The sequence below is a fragment of the Symsagittifera roscoffensis genome, chromosome 6 (genome assembly GCF_963678635.1).
Source record: "Symsagittifera roscoffensis chromosome 6, txSymRosc1.1, whole genome shotgun sequence".
Lineage (NCBI taxonomy): Eukaryota > Metazoa > Xenacoelomorpha > Acoela > Convolutidae > Symsagittifera > Symsagittifera roscoffensis.
Window position 1 is genome coordinate 51,418,812 of NC_087067.1, and position 19,089 is coordinate 51,437,900.

Consider the following 19,089-nt stretch of genomic DNA (forward strand, 5'->3'; position numbering starts at 1 on the left):
TGCGTTGCTATGGGCTGCGCGGGAACTTAGTCGAATTCACTGAAATTTTTCAATGCTCAGCATGTACAGGCTGTCAGGACACTCAGTCTCGCACTGAAATAGACTTTGGGGAACTCGAGCAATTCTGCAAATTCACCTATCTTGGCCATTGCATAGATGCAAGTGGTGATATGGAAGTCACTGTAACTGACAGGATACAAAAAGCCTGGTTGGCATTCAGAAAACTACGGGGCACTCTGCTGGGCAAACAAGGCCTTTCCCTGCACCAGCGGGGTATAATCTAACTCCGGTGCGTGAGACCAGTCCTTGTGTACTCATGTGAAGCATGGGCACTAAATGCGTCGGCTAAACAACGCATCACGTCTACTGAACGACGCATGGTGCGAATGATGTGTGGAGTCTCTCTAGCGGACCGTGTGCCAACCGAGCAACTTTTTGGGCGTTTGAATATCGATTGCCCTGTGCTCAGTGAGGTTGAGACCAGTCAATTGAGATGGTTCGGTCATGTTATGCGAAGAGACACCGCAGACCCGATTAGTCTGGCACTTGACCTGAAAGTGGAAGGAAAGAGACCCAAAGGAAGACCAATGAAAACTTGGATATTTGAAGTGAAGAGCTTGATGAAAACACGCCGGCTCAAGAAAGAAGACACCCTCAAACGGGACTCATGGCGCTCGGCAATTCAGGGGCGCCCGCCGTTCTCAGTAGACTGGGACAAGGCGGAAGGAAATTATGATGATGATGATGCAGCGAAATTTCGGCCAAAAAAAAAACTATTACGGATTTGAATACCTGATCTGTTGATTAGAAGTCTCAGAGCCTCGCATCGGCACCACGTTCGTTTGAAAGTAGACTAGTGGCCCAGCCAAGGCTAGATCTACCTGTTCTGATATTTCAAGACACATATTTGCTGATGCGGAAAAGGGCTATTTTTTAATTTTCAGCAAAATGGATTTTTCAAATAAAAAATTGCGAAAACCTTGTTTATCTCTGCTTAATTAGGGTATTAACCGCTGATTCGAAGGAGAAAATTAGTATTCGGTCTTTCAATTGAAGTCTTTACCTCAGATTTGGCTAAGTTGTTTCCGGTGAAGAATCAGGTCAAAAGTTCAAAAATTTGACTTTTCCTTCATAGATAAACTTTTCTCCATATAAGCATGGGATTAAAATCTGCTTTCACACACTGATTTTCAAATTGAAGATTTTCGCACCCTGATTTTTAAGATCAGCTTTTCTGCAAAAAAAGGGTAAAATCGATTACGTAGGGAAAATCGAAAAACCATACTAATTTACTGAACTTTCAACCTCAGAACCAGCAGGTTAATTTTTGAAAAAAAATAACTCTCCAAAAGCGGGCAAAATTTCAGAAAATATAGATTATCTAAGCCATTTTTTTTCAAAATGCAGTGCATAGCCCGTTGCGCAAGTGAAATTCGCAAAATTGATTTTTTTTTGTTTTAACAGTCAATCTCCAATTTGGCAGGGTACTTTTTGAGAAACTCAAAAAATGGGTTTGTTTTAGGGCATAAAATTTTTTCCACAAAAGAACCGCTTGAGAAATTGAGATCCCCATTATTTGTTGTTTTGACTGAAACCCTCATCTTCAATTTGTGCGTTTACTATTCGAGCAAATTAAAAAAACAAATAGGCTAAAAGTACCCTATTGAATATTCGAAGGCCGTAGAACGTATGCCATTTTTTTAAATTTGTTTCGTAGTTTTTGAAAAAAAAATGAAATTTCTGCGAAAAGTGCAAATTTTTTCAAAATGAAAAACCACAAATCTTATACATTTTCAGTATACATATTTTTTCAAACAGGACCTTAAGATAGCCAAAAATAAAGCAGCAATATATGCCATTAAATTTCTCAAGTTTAAGTAAGATTATGTATGTTTAAATTGAAATATACTTCAAATTGCCTTTAAAAAATTCTTCGTAGTAATACACGATGCTTGGCTTGTGTAATTATAGCTGCACGGATTGTATAGAAAATTTTTCGTTTTCTGCTAATACTGACTTCGATATAGTCGAAAACCATTCAGCAAGGATAGCTAGTTAGTGTGCCAGTAGCACAGAATGTTCACACCGTATTAATAAAAAACTAACAATTTTTTTAAATTAGTGTATTTTTTCTGCCTTGTGTGCTGAAAAGATCTGGTCAAAACCTAAAACGAAGACGCATTCGACAGTCATTGTAAAACGGCAAACTAGACAACAGTTTTGAAGAATAATGAATAAAAAAAAACAAAAAAATCTTTTTTCTAAAAATTTTTTTCAGTGCTTTTGCTTCTCAAACTGGAGTTTAAAAAATTTTGATTCTCAAACTGGAGTTTAAAAAACTCCAAAATTAATTATACTCGCGGAAAACTAAAACTAAACATAAATCAGCTATTGTAAACGGACTAAATTAAGCATAAATAAGCATGCTCGATCGCTGCGCTCCCTCGAAATTAGACAAAAAAATAAAAAATTTCAAACTCGTTTTTTCTCGACACTGAAAAATTTTTGAAAACTTTTGATATCGCTCGAATCAAATTTGGAAGGGTTTTAAAATTATATATCTCTCGACCCATTGCAATGATTATTTATGTTACCTAATTTTGCGTGGAAAACAAAAACAAAAAAACTTAAACACACGAATACAAAGTTTCTCCACATTTTTCAAATTAGACGCGAAATTAGAAAAATTCGCTCGAAATTAGACAAAAAATCAAAAATTTCAAACTCGTTTTTTTCTCGACATTTCCGCGTAATCAAGAACAAATAGATCTCTCATCTAGAACTCTTATCTTCGTCGTCTTCAATCAGAACAACATCTTCGAAGCTCAATTTTTATTATCAAAAGTTTAAAGTCCTCCTACCTGAACCTACAAAGAACAACACTTGCACTGAAAGTTGCTTACAGGACAAACAAAATTTGTGATATGGCAACAAAGCCTACAAAAATTTAGCAGAATAACGGAAGTCCAACAATTCAATTTTTACCGAAGTTTTTTCAATTGCATATATACTGAAAAAGACAAGGTCCAGTCGAGAGTCGATCTTCAGACCTTAGGGAACAAAAGCAACGGCACTAACTCTAGGCCAAGTTGGAAGGAACCTTGAGGTTGTGAAGGTTCAATAAAAATTAAGTGGAAGATACCTGATTTTGTCGAAGAATTTTGCCCTTGAAATAACGCAATATAAGTTCATTATGCCATAAAAAATTAAACTAAAACCGTGTAATCGAAAGAATTACATAGAGAAAATAAAACTCTCAAAAATCAGGCTTGGTAAAATGAGAAGTTACAAACTTTCAACAGGAGTAACAACATTCAAAATAAAAACCATGCTTAACAAAATAGCCGAACAAAAACAGTACCAATAAAACAAATTTCATTTAAGAAACGGGAAAAAATCCGACAGAAGCTAGGCCAAAAAGCATTTTTTCGGGAAGCTTATTTGAAAGCAAACTAATACCGGAAACGGACTACATCTATTTACTACCTAAATGAAGGTAGTTTTATTTCATTTTTCAAAGAAGAAATTGAGCATGTCTGAAATCTACCATCCCTACACATTTGATCATTCTGTGCCAAAAAATGTTTCTGGAAAAAAGTCTTGTACCCGGTTGCAACACCCTTGATTATCTCAATGGTAAAAATAGGTGCTAGAAATCAAACTTTCGTCTGCTGGACAACATTTTTTTGTTCCTACTATTGAAAATGGAGAGCTTCGCACCACTTGCGCGCCACTTTTTTCGTTTCGACTATTGACTATGGGGAGATATTTTGTTTTCAGGTGTGTCGCAGTTTGTGGTTTTCCTCGCAAAAACAGATACCAGAAATAATAATCAGAATGGGTCGGTTGATATATCATATTAAAGCTTTTTCAGTCGTTCAAAAAGTTTTTTTTTGTTTCGAGATAAAACCAGTTTGAATTTTTTGAGTTTATTTTTGAATGCATTAGTTTGATAATATATCACTCGACCCATTCTGATGAATATTTTTGATGAGAAAAATGTTGTCCGGCAGACAAAAACTTGATCCCTAATAGTTTTTGTTTTCAAATAATTCAATTAATATCCAAAACCTTTGAGTTTACACATAGTTTGATTTTCAGACCTTTGAAATTTTGCTGTTCTATAGTTGAATTTGCCTTTATTATAAGTGAACTGAGCTGAAAAGAAATTAAAATCAAACCGCGAAAAATAATATTTGAGCTTGAAAAATTTTACAACTTTTTCCTGTCAAAAAAAAACAAATCACCAAGATGTATATAAGAGTATATAACACTTTTTCTGTTTTAACAACATTTCCACGCGAAGATAAGTAGCCGAAGAGCATAAGATAACCTGCGCTTGTATCGTGTCACTTTGAAAGAAAAAAAAACAAAAATAGAACAGCCACAGGCTACTCTTGTTACAGTACAGCGCACGATGAACTTCATGCACTAACTAACAGACAAAAAGTAACGACAGATACTAAAAGGGAAAAAATAGCGCTACTCATCCTATGCTATTATCGTGCAGACCTACCTGTGCATGATGGATGGGAATGGGTTGTAATCAATAGGGGGCAGAGGGGAGAGTGAACTACTGCTGTCGCTTCTGTCGTCATTGTGGCGACTGTCGTTGCGGGTGCGCGTGATCACGTGGTCTGGTCTGCGGGGCATATTGGTGTCGTCTCGGCTGGCGTAATAGTCGAACCAATTCCCAGCTGCATCGTAGCTGTTGTCTTGCTAAAAAAATGGTTAAAATAATTAAATATAATGCTCATCATAATTAGGCTTCCAGAGAAGAACTTTGAAATCACATGTTCGACAGAAAGAAGGCTCTGGCAAAGCTGTTTTTCAGTATAAGCTTTTTTTTTTCAAATTTGTGTTTTCTTGTACACGAGAAGAGGCGCTATAAGCAAACTAATAGCATCAGTAATGGCTTTCAAGGAAATCTGTTTTCGTTGACTAAAACTGATTAACAAAAAGGAAGACAAAAATTTATAAAAATATTTTCAGATTTACAAATTAAGAACTTTTGGTTCCAGGAAAAGGCTATAAAATTTTTTAAAAGCTCAATTTTCTCAGCGAATTTAACATATTTTCACTCTTATTGATGCCCTTAATCACTCCAAATTGAAAGGAATACCACGTTTTCTTCCAACCCCCGTTTTCGCAAAACTTCGATAACTTTTTGAAAAAATTTTCATTACGGACCCATTTTTCTCAAAATACGCTTTTTTGATTAATTTTTTTAAACTTTTTTAAATATTGATTAATTAATTTACACAGAAGCGAAGCTGTACTTCGCAATCACATGCGAGGAAATTGCAAAAAAAAGACCTCTAAACAGGTAAAACAGAGTAAAACAAAGAATAGATTAATAATACACCTTGAAAAAGAAATTTGTTGAGATTAGCAGTATCACGTTCTCATATCTGCTCTACGACTTCTTATAAATTTACTAACAAAAGCTACCAAACAAGGAGCTACAGATTCTATCAAATTGCCAATGTTATGCAGCGAAATCATTTATGCTACGTTGCGGCGCGGCGGAACGCCAAGGCGGCTGCGAGAAAATCAATAAGCGAACAGGCTGAGCGTGCAGTAGACAAACAGACAACAAACGCCTGTTTAGTATTGCGAAGCAAAGGGCACGCGAACAGTTGGATGTGACTGGCTCAAACTGTATCAAAGGTAATGATGGCAAATTGCATATGTGCCCGGAGGCTCGGAAGAAAGTTAGGCAAAATCACTTCAAGGTTATCATAAACGAAGAGAACGAGTTCGTTGCTGAAGAAACACCTGCAATCAGCGGACCCTGCGAAGAGTTCATCGACACCAAGTGAAGCGAGCTATACAAAACCTGAACGGTTTCAAAGCTTCATGACCCTCAGGGGTCAACACTGCAATGATTGAAGCTGCTGGGTACTGCGGAGTGAAGATGTTAAGAGAAGTTGCGAATGATGTTCTGATGAAAAACACCTTGCCCGAGGAGTTGAAGCATAGCGCACTGGTTCCGCTGTACAAAGGTAAAGGGGATCCTTTGTCGCCTAATTCCTATCGTGGCATCAAGCTACTGGAACATGGTTTCAAGATTGTTGAGAAGTATTTAGAAACTCGTCTCCGGAAGCTAATCCGAATAGCTGATACACAGTTTGGATTCATGCCCGGAAGAGGGACAGTAGATGCGATCTTCGTAACAAGGCAAATTTGCGAGAAGTATTTGGCAAAAAGCGAGAAGCTGCACTGGATCTTCATTGATTTGGAGAAGGCATTCGACCGTGTCCCGCGGACAATCATTGTTGAGGCACTGCGGTACCAAGGAGTTCCAGAGCTACTAGTGCAGGCAGTTATGGCCGTGTATACTGGTACATGACCAGCGGTACTTGTGGACGGTGAAATGTCTGAATATTTTGAAGTCATTGTGGCAGTCCATCAAGGTTCTATCCTGAGCCTTCTGTTATTCATAGCAGTCAAGCAGTACGTCACCGAGTCGGCGCGAAGAAATGACATCATGGAGCTATTGTAGGCAGATGATATTGCACTTTCGGGTGAAACAGTCGAAGAGGTGCTTGCAAAGTATCACGACTGGAAAACAGCATTGGAGCGCAAAGGCCTGAAAGTGAACGTTGGTAAAGCTAAAGTTCTTAGTATGCCTGCGCTCGACCCCTGCAGTTTTGTGGCAAGCGAGTTGGCGCTAACTCCATCATGTGCGCCATATGCAAAAAGTGGGTGCATATGCGTTGCTATGGGCTGCGCGGGAACTTAGTCGAATTCACTGAAATTTTTCAATGCTCAGCATGTACAGGCTGTCAGGACACTCAGTCTCGCACTGAAATAGACTTTGGGGAACTCGAGCAATTCTGCAAATTCACCTATCTTGGCCATTGCATAGATGCAAGTGGTGATATGGAAGTCACTGTAACTGACAGGATACAAAAAGCCTGGTTGGCATTCAGAAAACTACGGGGCACTCTGCTGGGCAAACAAGGCCTTTCCCTGCACCAGCGGGGTATAATCTAACTCCGGTGCGTGAGACCAGTCCTTGTGTACTCATGTGAAGCATGGGCACTAAATGCGTCGGCTAAACAACGCATCACGTCTACTGAACGACGCATGGTGCGAATGATGTGTGGAGTCTCTCTAGCGGACCGTGTGCCAACCGAGCAACTTTTTGGGCGTTTGAATATCGATTGCCCTGTGCTCAGTGAGGTTGAGACCAGTCAATTGAGATGGTTCGGTCATGTTATGCGAAGAGACACCGCAGACCCGATTAGTCTGGCACTTGACCTGAAAGTGGAAGGAAAGAGACCCAAAGGAAGACCAATGAAAACTTGGATATTTGAAGTGAAGAGCTTGATGAAAACACGCCGGCTCAAGAAAGAAGACACCCTCAAACGGGCAAAAAAAAAAATTGCGAAAACCTTGTTTATCTCTGCTTAATTAGGGTATTAACCGCTGATTCGAAGGAGAAAATTAGTATTCGGTCTTTCAATTGAAGTCTTTACCTCAGATTTGGCTAAGTTGTTTCCGGTGAAGAATCAGGTCAAAAGTTCAAAAATTTGACTTTCCTTCATAGATAAACTTTTCTCCATATAAGCATGGGATTAAAATCTGCTTTCACACACTGATTTTCAAATTGAAGATTTTCGCACCCTGATTTTTAAGATCAGCTTTTCTGCAAAAAAAAGGTAAAATCGATTACGTAGGGAAAATCGAAAAACCATACTAATTTACTGAACTTTCAACCTCAGAACCAGCAGGTTAATTTTTGAAAAAAAATAACTCTCCAAAAGCGGGCAAAATTTCAGAAAATATAGATTATCTAAGGCATTTTTTTTCAAAATGCAGTGCATAGCCCGTTGCGCAAGTGAAATTCGCAAAATTGATTTTTTTTTGTTTTAACAGTCAATCTCCAATTTGGCAGGGTACTTTTTGAGAAACTCAAAAAATGGGTTTGTTTTAGGGCATAAAATTTTTTCCACAAAAGAACCGCTTGAGAAATTGAGATCCCCATTATTTGTTGTTTTGACTGAAACCCTCATCTTCAATTTGTGCGTTTACTATTCGAGCAAATTAAAAAAACAAATAGGCTAAAAGTACCCTATTGAATATTCGAAGGCCGTAGAACGTATGCCATTTTTTTAAATTTGTTTCGTAGTTTTTGAAAAAAAAATGAAATTTCTGCGAAAAGTGCAAATTTTTTCAAAATGAAAAACCACAAATCTTATACATTTTCAGTATACATATTTTTTCAAACAGGACCTTAAGATAGCCAAAAATAAAGCAGCAATATATGCCATTAAATTTCTCAAGTTTAAGTAAGATTATGTATGTTTAAATTGAAATATACTTCAAATTGCCTTTAAAAAATTCTTCGTAGTAATACACGATGCTTGGCTTGTGTAATTATAGCTGCACGGATTGTATAGAAAATTTTTCGTTTTCTGCTAATACTGACTTCGATATAGTCGAAAACCATTCAGCAAGGATAGCTAGTTAGTGTGCCAGTAGCACAGAATGTTCACACCGTATTAATAAAAAACTAACAATTTTTTTAAATTAGTGTATTTTTTCTGCCTTGTGTGCTGAAAAGATCTGGTCAAAACCTAAAACGAAGACGCATTCGACAGTCATTGTAAAACGGCAAACTAGACAACAGTTTTGAAGAATAATGAATAAAAAAAAACAAAAAAATCTTTTTTCTAAAAATTTTTTTCAGTGCTTTTGCTTCTCAAACTGGAGTTTAAAAAATTTTGATTCTCAAACTGGAGTTTAAAAAACTCCAAAATTAATTATACTCGCGGAAAACTAAAACTAAACATAAATCAGCTATTGTAAACGGACTAAATTAAGCATAAATAAGCATGCTCGATCGCTGCGCTCCCTCGAAATTAGACAAAAAAATAAAAAATTTCAAACTCGTTTTTTCTCGACACTGAAAAATTTTTGAAAACTTTTGATATCGCTCGAATCAAATTTGGAAGGGTTTTAAAATTATATATCTCTCGACCCATTGCAATGATTATTTATGTTACCTAATTTTGCGTGGAAAACAAAAACAAAAAAACTTAAACACACGAATACAAAGTTTCTCCACATTTTTCAAATTAGACGCGAAATTAGAAAAATTCGCTCGAAATTAGACAAAAAATCAAAAATTTCAAACTCGTTTTTTTCTCGACACTGAAAAAACTTTTGAAAACTTTTGATATCGCTCGAATCAAATTTGAAAGGGTTTTAAAATTATATATCTCTCGACCCATTGCAAGGATTATTTATAGTGCCTAATTTTGCGTGGAAAACAAAAAGAAAAAACTTAAGCACACGAATACAAAGTTTCTCCACATTTTTCGAATGGTCGAAGCAATAAGAACCTGATTTGTTGATCTCTTCATTGATCTCTCCATCATGAGAATACACAACACCTTCGACGCTACGCGACAACACAGCCGATTAAATTTCCACGTTTTTAATTCTGACAATTTTCTAATCCCTATAACTTCAATGAAAATAGTCGCAGATTACATTTTATTTTCATCACAGGACATAGGTGTCTTACTTCAGCCCGTTTTCTTATGCTCAAGCATCAAGGTACTACTACGATAGAATGGCTCCTCGAAAAAGCAACTATGATATACAGGTCCCGCATGCAGTAATTTTGAAAACTTATTTGTATATAAACTATTCATTTCAAAAATCGCGAATTATGTTATTCTTAAGGAACCTGGTTATTTTCAAGGGACCAAACTATCATAGTAGTACCAGCATCAATTGTAAATTAGTACTGAATTATATGCATTCGACCAAAATCTTTACCTCCTGTGAGTTTGTGCCCGATTCCAAAGCGGAATCTTTGTCTCTTTTCTTTCCTGCAGTTCCTGTGTTCTTTGTCCTGCTTTTGACACTTGCCCGTCTCTTTCGAACCCCTCCTTGTTGACCATTTGTGTCCTTCCTTCTACTTCTCCTACCCTTTTTCTGGTCATCAGGGTGCCACCTTTGAGACAAGGTCGGAACATTCGGTTCATCCTGATATTGGAACAGGGTGAGGTTCTGAAAAGCAATAGTTTGTCAACTCAATTTGGTAGGTTTCTTCAAATACGATTTGCTAATTCGTACGTCGGACTCAAGGTGTTTAAAGAGACGCTCAAAAAACTCCCAACCTCAGTTGATTTCCAAATTGATATTCAAAAAAGATAAATTCAAAACGACTACCTCTTGGAGAAAGAAGCTTCTGAGTTCTGGTCGATCGAACAACTTCGTATCTGAAGCAAAAAGAGACATTTCTACAAATACTCTCAGCAGACCTGTAATATACTTTATAGCGTTGCTAGTAAGTGTACAACTGACATTCGCACTGAGCGAGTCTCTTGCGTGCCCAGTGGCTATGCAGTCCTACCACCAAGTCTAAATTGAACAGCTTCTCCAGGCGTCTAAAACAGAAAAACCACAGCCAGAAATTAGTTTCCCTAAATTGTTTTAAACCAAATTCTCGGTAATTTTTAATTATATTTCGGTAATTTCAGAGAAATAACAGGAAATTTTTTTTCACAAAACAATGCCAAGCTTCGTACCACTTGCGCTACAAATAAATATGCAATATAAAATAATACTTGAAAAATTGACAATTTCAAAACCGCAACAAATTTCATTTTTCTGAAAAATATTCGAATTTTTCTAGACTAACTACGATCAATTTATTTTCTACATTTGATTTGGACATTATGAAAGGTCATTTGACACAGAGGCGAAGCTGAGCTTCTCACTACCTGCGATACAATAACTGTAGGACGAAAGCAGCATGACGCTCAATCATTAGCAAACAGATCTTCGAACTATGTTACAATTGAAATCTACGAGAAATCTTTCAAAACAGTTCCTAGTGCGGTGACTTCGGGTATTCAAATTGAGTGTTATGAATATCAACAGTACTACTGGACATTTAAAGGAAAAAATCGTTAAATAGGCCGACAGAATTAAAACGACTAATCGACACTCTAAAAATAATTATCGACACTTTATGTTTAGAAATAAACGGTTTGCGTTCTATATATAGCTTGTACCAGAAGGAAGGAAAATAAGTGTTAAATTTGTATTTTCTTGAAATTGAGCATTTCAGCATAGCCGCAAACTTTTCACCTGAACTTATTTTCGGGTTAACAACTAGTTTAACTAGTTCAAGTCTATAGTCCTAACAAACGAGAATAGGCAATGGAATCATTGATGAAAAAACGAATTGAATCTAATAAAATCACAGTTTCAGATAGTTTAAAACATCAGGCTCAATTCATAGCTTTCTTGTAACTAACAATGAAATAAAAAGAACCAAGTTTCTGATAAATAAATCTAAATTGCAGAAAGTTTTTGTTCACAATTAAAAAAAAAAATCAAAAACAATTTGGGCAATAATTTCTGGGAATTATTTTACCCGCAAGATCAAACACGAATTCAATATGACTTCCAGTTATAGTATCCGAGCTTAAATTGAAAAAAAGTTTGTTCTAAGGACAATATCTACTTAGAACTAAAACATAACTTCTACCTCGCCAGACAACAACTTAAGTTTGCGTCTCAACTTTTGATTTTGAGCACTTACCGGTAATTCCGGGTTTGAAAAATCCAATCTTCATCATTTTAATACATTTTATTGGTAGTGAAAACTTTTTGGAATAAACGGAGCAGCAAAAGATGATCATGCGATGTGAAAAATTTAAACGAGAGTGTCAATGTAACGACAACTACCCAACTCGCTTTAGGTTTTCACATGAAAATTTTCCAAAATGGTCCTCGAAGTTAGGCATTCTACTGAGTGAAATCCTTAGTTTGCATTTAATTTTGTGCACTAGTGTATAAGAAGGATAGAAGTTCGCCAAGTTTTTAATGAATCAAAAGTTAATTCATGACTATTTCTATTCAACCAAACAGTTTCAATTATAAGCGAAACTTGTTAATTTCACTTGGTGCATCAAAAATATTCATGCTCAAAATTTTTCATACTAAATTTGATTGCTTTGCATTTCTTCTCTGGTATGGACTGAGGCCTTCAACCAAATTAACCTTGCTTATTTTTCCGACCATTGAATTTCGAGCAAGTGAAGCAATTAAGTGACGTTTGTTGCAAATTAGTCAGTTAGGCTGCGAAAAATTGATTCTACAAGAAAGAAAACTAGTTTTAAGAGTTTCATTTCCTTGACTTTTTCTTAGTTTTCTTATGACTGTCCGACTTTCGATACGAAAGTAACGGAATATTTGAGCTCGGGTGTGTTTTTTTTCTTCAGACAAATTTCGACTTTTTAACTAGCCATTTTTGAAGGAATTTTTTAGATATCATTCAAAAGGTATTGTTGTCCTAAGCTTAAATTTGAAAAGATAGTTTACCTGTGATCATTTTTCGTAAAGTTATGAGGGTTTAAAGATTGCCATTTTGACCAATTTGGGACAATTAACGCGCCATATAATTTGCGCTATTAACGCGTAAGCGGAGATTTAATCCGTCTTAAAAATCGTTCCAAATTGGTTGAACGAAGCTTATTTGCCATAATTGATGTGTTACAAGGAACGAAAACTATCTTTTTGTACTTTATATGGCGTGTGGGGAGATGATTTTTATAAAAAATTTCAAAATTTAGAAAAAAAATTTTTCATTTTATTTTATTTCATATAATGTTTTTTATGTTATTACTGCTGCTCCATAAACCTTCAAAAGCAGTCGGAACATTCAGGGCTTCGCCCTGATACGAGCAGTCTGGTTGTGGTCAGAATTTTTTGATGAGAATAGCGACCGAATTTTGTAGTTGATCCTACTATTGAAAATGGGGAGGAACTTTGAACTTGGGTGTGCTTTAAGTTTTTTTCAATTTTTTGTTCACAAAAAATCAGGTACCCCAAATAATCGTCGGACTGGGTCGAGTCATATATCATATTAAAGCCCTTCAAGTCGTGTTTAGAACGACATTATATTTCCCAAAAACTTCCCAGAGTCGAGAAAAAACAAGGTGAAGTGTTAGACTTTTCATCTAATTTCGAGCGAGTGAGCAGGTTTACCCTGACTTTACTCAAAAAAGTTAGTTTTTGGAATTTTTGGCGCCATCTTAGAAACAAAAACTTCTTAGGAAACAAAAACTGTTTTGCAATTAGCCTTTTTTGGTATGACTAGGGAATATGGTTAAATTCTAACTTTTTGTTCTGATCCTTTTATCATACAACGCAGAAAAAAACGACTATTTCAAAAAACTTTTCGTATTTTTTTCAAGATAATGGTTGGAACATTCTGCGCTACTTGCTCAGTAACGGCTATCCTGGTTTTTCATGTAAACTGTAGTTTAATCATCTCAATTTTTGTCTGTTGGCATGTTATAAAACAACAGGTAAGGTTTAGCATTTTTTGAGGCTAGAATTGCAACAAAAGACTTTAAAATACGCAATTTTTTATGTCATTCTTTGTCCTAAATTGACTACAATGAGTGTACTTACAAAGTGTCTGCTTTTGGGAGTCCATAGTTCTTGGAAATTTGGGAATTGAGACAGACTCTAACGTGTACGTTGAAGTCATACACCTCGCCGTAATAATTCTCCACTCTCTTTTCCATCTTTCACCAGTTCATCTTTTGTTCTATTTGAAGGTATACAATTTCATAACTGATTATTCGGCATCAATAACTACGAATTTATAACAGAATTTCAACTAGAGATATCTTTGAAAGAGGTAAGTAAAAAGCAAACGTTTTTTTACCAACACGTATTTAGTAGAGAAACACCATGTATAATGTAATATCGTTTCATTTAGGCGGTTTACGTAATGCAATTAGCGAATAAATTGACTGCAAGCGTTTGAAGTTACTCGATACCAATTTTTGATTTTTCAATGCCTGATAAAGCTTCAACAAAATTGTTAAATGATGGAATTTTAATCACATGACGATGAAGAAGAAAAATTAGGCTAACTTATGCACTCGATTACGATACTGAAAAAATAGCAGAGCAATTTTGGGTAGAATTTTTCATGTATTCAATTTTAAGTTTAAGTTAGTCAATTAAGGGAAACTCGTTCACCAAAAATTTTATTGCACTCTTAAACACAGCCAAGCTATGCATTAAAATTAAATGCTAAAAAATTGTGACACTGAAAACTAGCCTTTGGCTGTACTTCAAATTTGAACTTAAGAACTGTGAACTTGAAAACATTGAAAAGTCAGGCAACAGTTTTCTATGCTCATAAAGTCAATGTAGTTCACCCATCTGCAATTTCATAGCCTCACTTCTTCTTCAAAGTGCGTTTCAGAGTATAGCACAAAATACAGTTAGTACTTGACTTAAACACTAGGAAGCAAAATGAAACGACTGTGTCGCGACAGTATATCATCAAATGGGATAAAAAATGACGTCAAAAATTGTTAACTAAAAATTTTTCGGAAGATTTAACAACACCGAGCGCAAACGTTTCTTCCTTTCTTTGAAAATTGGAACAAAAAGTACTTCGCATCTAATCAATAGCTGAAAGTTTGGTAATTGCGACGTTGTATAAAATAATACAGTTAATGTTTCAAAACATAGGAAAAGCCAATTAAAATGAAACAACCACAAATCAGCACAAAATGTGAAATTTTTTCATTTAATTTTTTCAAAAATTTGGTTAGTAGGTGAGTCGCAGATTTAATCTTTTCTCAAGGCGATGACTTTTGAAGACCTTTTTTTTAGGTCGACCGAAATGATTTTATAGAACACTCACTGTACAGACCCAGGGGCGGATTTAGGGGGGGGGGGCGAGAGGGCGGACCCTAAACATTTTCTAAAGGCGCCTTTGGTGCCAATATATACTATTTTTGAGAGGGAGCGCGCGCCAAAAAAAACGCGATTTTTAGGTCAAAGTTTGCCAAAAAGTGCCCAAAAACGGCTTTTTCGACCTGTTTATTTCAAAAATCTGTCTGCGGCGCAAAAAATTTGGCAAAACAGTCTTTTTAGTGCTTTAGGAGAGCTCGGAAAATCAATTTGGTCGACTTAAAAAAAGGTCGTCATATTTTCGAAAATTTATTGAAAATCCGCCCCGCCCCTCGAGAAAATCCTAGATCCGCCCCTGTACAGACTCTTTGCTTCTGTACTTTTCAACTCTTTTTGATGTGTTTGATCACAAATGCTGTTGTTTTTGACGCGCTCTCCTTCCAAAACAAAAATTGTATTTATTAGCGACCGATTAAATTCTTTTTTGTTTGACCCTATTCTTTTGGGGTCAATCGGTTCTTCTGGGGTCAATCGGTCGATAATGGATACCATTTTAAAATTATAATAAAATTGTTTTTGATAAATTCTTCAGGCTCAGAAGCAATACGGGTATTTTTCTATTTGCGCATAACTATCATAAGTACTTAATGGCATAAAATACTAAGCTCGAGCTGCATATATGCTACTTTTCGATAAATTCTGGTGCTTTAAAAAAGGCTCGTAACATTTCAAGTGCAGGATCATTCTAAAGTCATTTCAGTCGTGATTTAGATCCCAAAAATTTTCAATTCTTGAAGTTCAATTGATCGAGCCGAGAGAAACGGTGTCCTCCTTTCTTTAATCCCCCCTCCCATTTTAAACCACTTTTCTATCCTTATATACTTAACCCCCCTTCCTCTTGTTTACCCTTCAATTTGTTTGGGAGTGAATTTTTAAAATAGTTATGCCAACACAGTAAAGCCAAATTCGATTTCACGATATATTGCGCTTCAATATTAGACGTTTTTGAGACTAATAAGCATGTAATCGGCTCAAAGTTTACCCTCTAAATACCCCATCTTAAATTTTCAGCGATTTTGTTTTTCATCAAAACATTTTGTGAATTAAACTGATTTGATAGTCTGGGTTAGAATTTTGAAACACTTACTTTTTTTACATAACTCAGGACGCTATTGTTTTCATCCGACTTCAATTGTTTATTATTCTTGTAGCCATAATTTCTTTTATTGTAGGTATATACTGATGGTATATATTATTGTAGGTAAAAATGGCATTGTCGTTCTGACCATGTCACTTGAAAGACGGCAATGAACTAAGGGGGTGGTTCATGCTTTTTCGCCCAATTTAGATAACTCAAGGAAAACGCACATGAAATCAAGAGTGGTGCCATATTAAATAGGTCTTCCGGATTCCAAAAAAAACTATCGAAAAAAGTATCTTGTATAACTTAGCTATTATATCGCCCATTTAACTAAGTCCATCCTCTTTACTAAAAAAAAAACACATTTTGTTTAAAAAACGAAGTTCGAGCCTTTTTGAATTTCTTTACAACTAGTGTATTGAATTGATATTCTGTCAACGCGTTATCTTCTGCACAAAAAACTCAGCAAATTTCATATTTAGTATATTTAGTACGTTTTCAAGATTTAAAATACAACTGAATGGAATAGGTTGCTGCAGACACACTCTTCTCTATAAGCCCTTTAAGAGTTAGGAGAATGTTTAGCCATGTCATAATAACTCCTTCACAACGGTCAAAATCAAATTCGAATTTTTTTTGAGTTCTTTCTTTAGGTCAATCAAGTTAACTCTCTGAGCTCCCCTTAAATCCTTATAAGACCCTATTTTGCAAAACAATTTCGCACCACAAACAAATAGTTGAAAAAGAGGCCAATAAGGACGCTGTAGGGCAGTTTTTGGAAAACTTCTAATATATTTTTAAAATTATTCGACCTAAAATGGATATCGTATGGTAGTACCAAAATGGGGACTCTTAGGAAAATGTTGGCAACCAGAATTGAGGGGGCAGTGGCGAAGTACATTTTCAGAGCCCACGTTTCATTCTAAATAATCCTTCAACTCAAAGATGATCGAGAAAAACAGAGGTAGTATAACTTGAATTAACACAATGAAAACGATAAAACTATAGAACATAGCTCCAAAATGACAAATTTCAGCAGAAATACATTGTTACATAGACTATAAGGGAGACGCAGTCCGAAACTGACAAAAGCTACCAAACACTGACGTTTTTCGGAGCCATGGTCTTTTTTCTGACTCAGATTTGAAATTTGGACGAACCTCTTAATAGGACTAAACTTTCTTCCTTAGAAAATAAATTTTATTTTTCATACACCGATCAAAAACTTGAAATTTTTCGAACTCAAAGCAGAAAATGTTTGAAATCCCGCCGAAACTTCAGACTTACTGCTTTCGAATTCTTTTTTTTAGCGAGCCAAAGCCGAAATTTAGGAACTTTTATTTAGTCAATTTTATAACTCGGACCATACTGACTTTTCGGACACTCAAAATTGGAAACATTCATATTTTTTATACAGCAAGTCATAGTAAAAAAAGCACGGAGCGACAAAATCAATTATTTGACCCAATGGAAGCATGCAAATTAAACTTGTTAATAACAATCTCATAGCAGTAGGGAATTTTTTGATATCAAAAAATGAAAAATCGTTTTGAAGGCTTGAGAAATTAGCAACACTACCATTCCCATGGCAAACTAGTGGCACATGGAAACTAGCTTTTACCCAAAATCTTAGTTGTTTCTCTACAAAAATAAATGATAGGCCACTTGTCTAGTTTAGAAACATAAGTTGCAGTTAAAACTAATTTTGATAGGTCAGTGGACTATTCTCACGAACTGTTCTTTTCACCGAACCGCGTGCGCGCGAAATCACTAAGCCAGGAAAATTATCATAAACTGTTTTTACGATAGAGCTTTAAATTTCAGATTTGGCAGGGTTACTTTCGAGAAGTAAACAAAACTGTGATAAAAATTGGAAAGTGAGAAAATTTTAGAAATTGGGAATTTTTGAAAGATACAAGTTTACTAGTAAAAACTAAGGAGTAGCGACTTCTGTTGGAAAAATTCTTTCTTGCATCCGGTTCCTTCGAATATATCTTTGATCTCAGATTTGATAGGGTAGTTTTTGAGAAAACAAAGTTTGGGAAAAGTTCATGAATCTAACTCCGCTATCAAGAAACGGAAAAAAACTCAAGAAATAAATCACTGAATGATTTGGATAACTCAGAAAAAATCGGTCTAAAATTGTCAGGTAAAACAAAATTCTCGGATCTGAACCAACTAGCTCCTTAAAAACGTTTATATTGAAATGAGTCCTAGAAACACTCATTGCCAATTCAGTCATACCAGCGGATCAAAGGGATTCGGATGATTTAGATTCCCTTATGAGCGAGTTACCAGAAGGAGTGTCTGAATCAGATAATTTAGGTCAAGGACAACTGGTTAAACATGGATCGTACTCTGAAGCTGCAACCGGCTTTACAAATCAATCGGGAAACGTTTCTGAAAAAAATCCCAGTAACAAATTCTTGCGATGATAAGGTTAGTGGTAGGTACACAACGCTATCAAGAAACAGAAAAAAAAATTCAGAAAAAAATCAATGAATAATTTGGATAACTCAGAAAAAAAATCGGTCTAAAAACCTTAGATAAAACAAAAACTCTCGGATCTGAATCAACTAGCTCCTTAAAAACATATATTAAAGTGAGTCCTAGAAACACTCATACAGGCCAATAGCCTGCAAAGGGTAAAAACTTACTGATACTTATGCCCATACTCAAGCCATTAGGCCAGAATCTCTAGAGGAACTGAGACCAAGTACAGAAGATTTTTTGGCGGGTTCGGGCACAAGTTTGAGTACAACAACAACTATAAACAATGATGCCAGTTCTCAAGCAAGCAAGATAGAGTCCGGGCATCAACTTAAGGCGAGGAAAAAAGATGGTGGTCCTAGATTTGAAAGAGATGAACTCATAATAAGGAATAAGGTACTTCAGGGAAACCAATAACTGGATATGACCAAGAGAAAATTCGAAAATTTGCTGGTTCATCGATGGCAAACCTGAGATTTTGAGAAAATCAAGGCTGGGAAAACCTATGAACAACGAAAAAAAAACAAGAATATAAGACGAGATATTGACTGGCATGCGTGTTTATGAATGGAACAATACCTAATCTAACAAACATTAAATTAGACCAGATAAAGGTTTTTTCCAGAAGCTTGAAGCAAAAGAGACTTCAAAAAGAACAATGGATCATTTGATAGAAAAATGGAAATCGCCCGGTTTTGTATTGGACAAATACGACGATAAAAAGAGTTTCGATCAAGGTAGCCAGAAGGTTATTGTGAAAATTA

The 19,089-nt window shown here is 35.7% G+C and overlaps 1 protein-coding gene across 1 annotated transcript; it reads right to left on the reverse strand.

Moving 5' to 3' along the window:
- Positions 1-56: 56 nt before the first annotated feature.
- LOC134848799 (uncharacterized) lies at positions 57-13,680 on the reverse strand. Its single transcript, XM_063866310.1, has 6 exons — positions 13,450-13,680; positions 10,327-10,409; positions 10,192-10,241; positions 9,796-10,029; positions 4,517-4,719; positions 57-186 (listed from the first exon to the last, which is right to left on the reverse strand). The coding sequence occupies exons 1-6, from the start codon at positions 13,563-13,565 to the stop codon at positions 57-59; spliced, it is 816 nt and encodes a 271-aa protein (XP_063722380.1). The 5' UTR covers positions 13,566-13,680.
- Between the last annotated feature and the right edge of the window lie 5,409 nt (positions 13,681-19,089).

Excerpts from the sequence above, each read along its gene's own strand:
- LOC134848799 (XM_063866310.1), bottom strand. The coding sequence starts at position 13,565 with ATGGAAAAGAGAGTGGAGAATTATTACGGCGAGGTGTATGACTTCAAC. Across the intron at positions 10,410-13,449 it reads CTCCCAAAAGCAGACACTTT|ACGCCTGGAGAAGCTGTTCA; the intron begins GTAAGTACACTC and ends TTTCTGTTTTAG. Across the intron at positions 187-4,516 it reads TTCCCATCCATCATGCACAG|TTACAGTGACTTCCATATCA; the intron begins GTAGGTCTGCAC and ends GTATCCTGTCAG.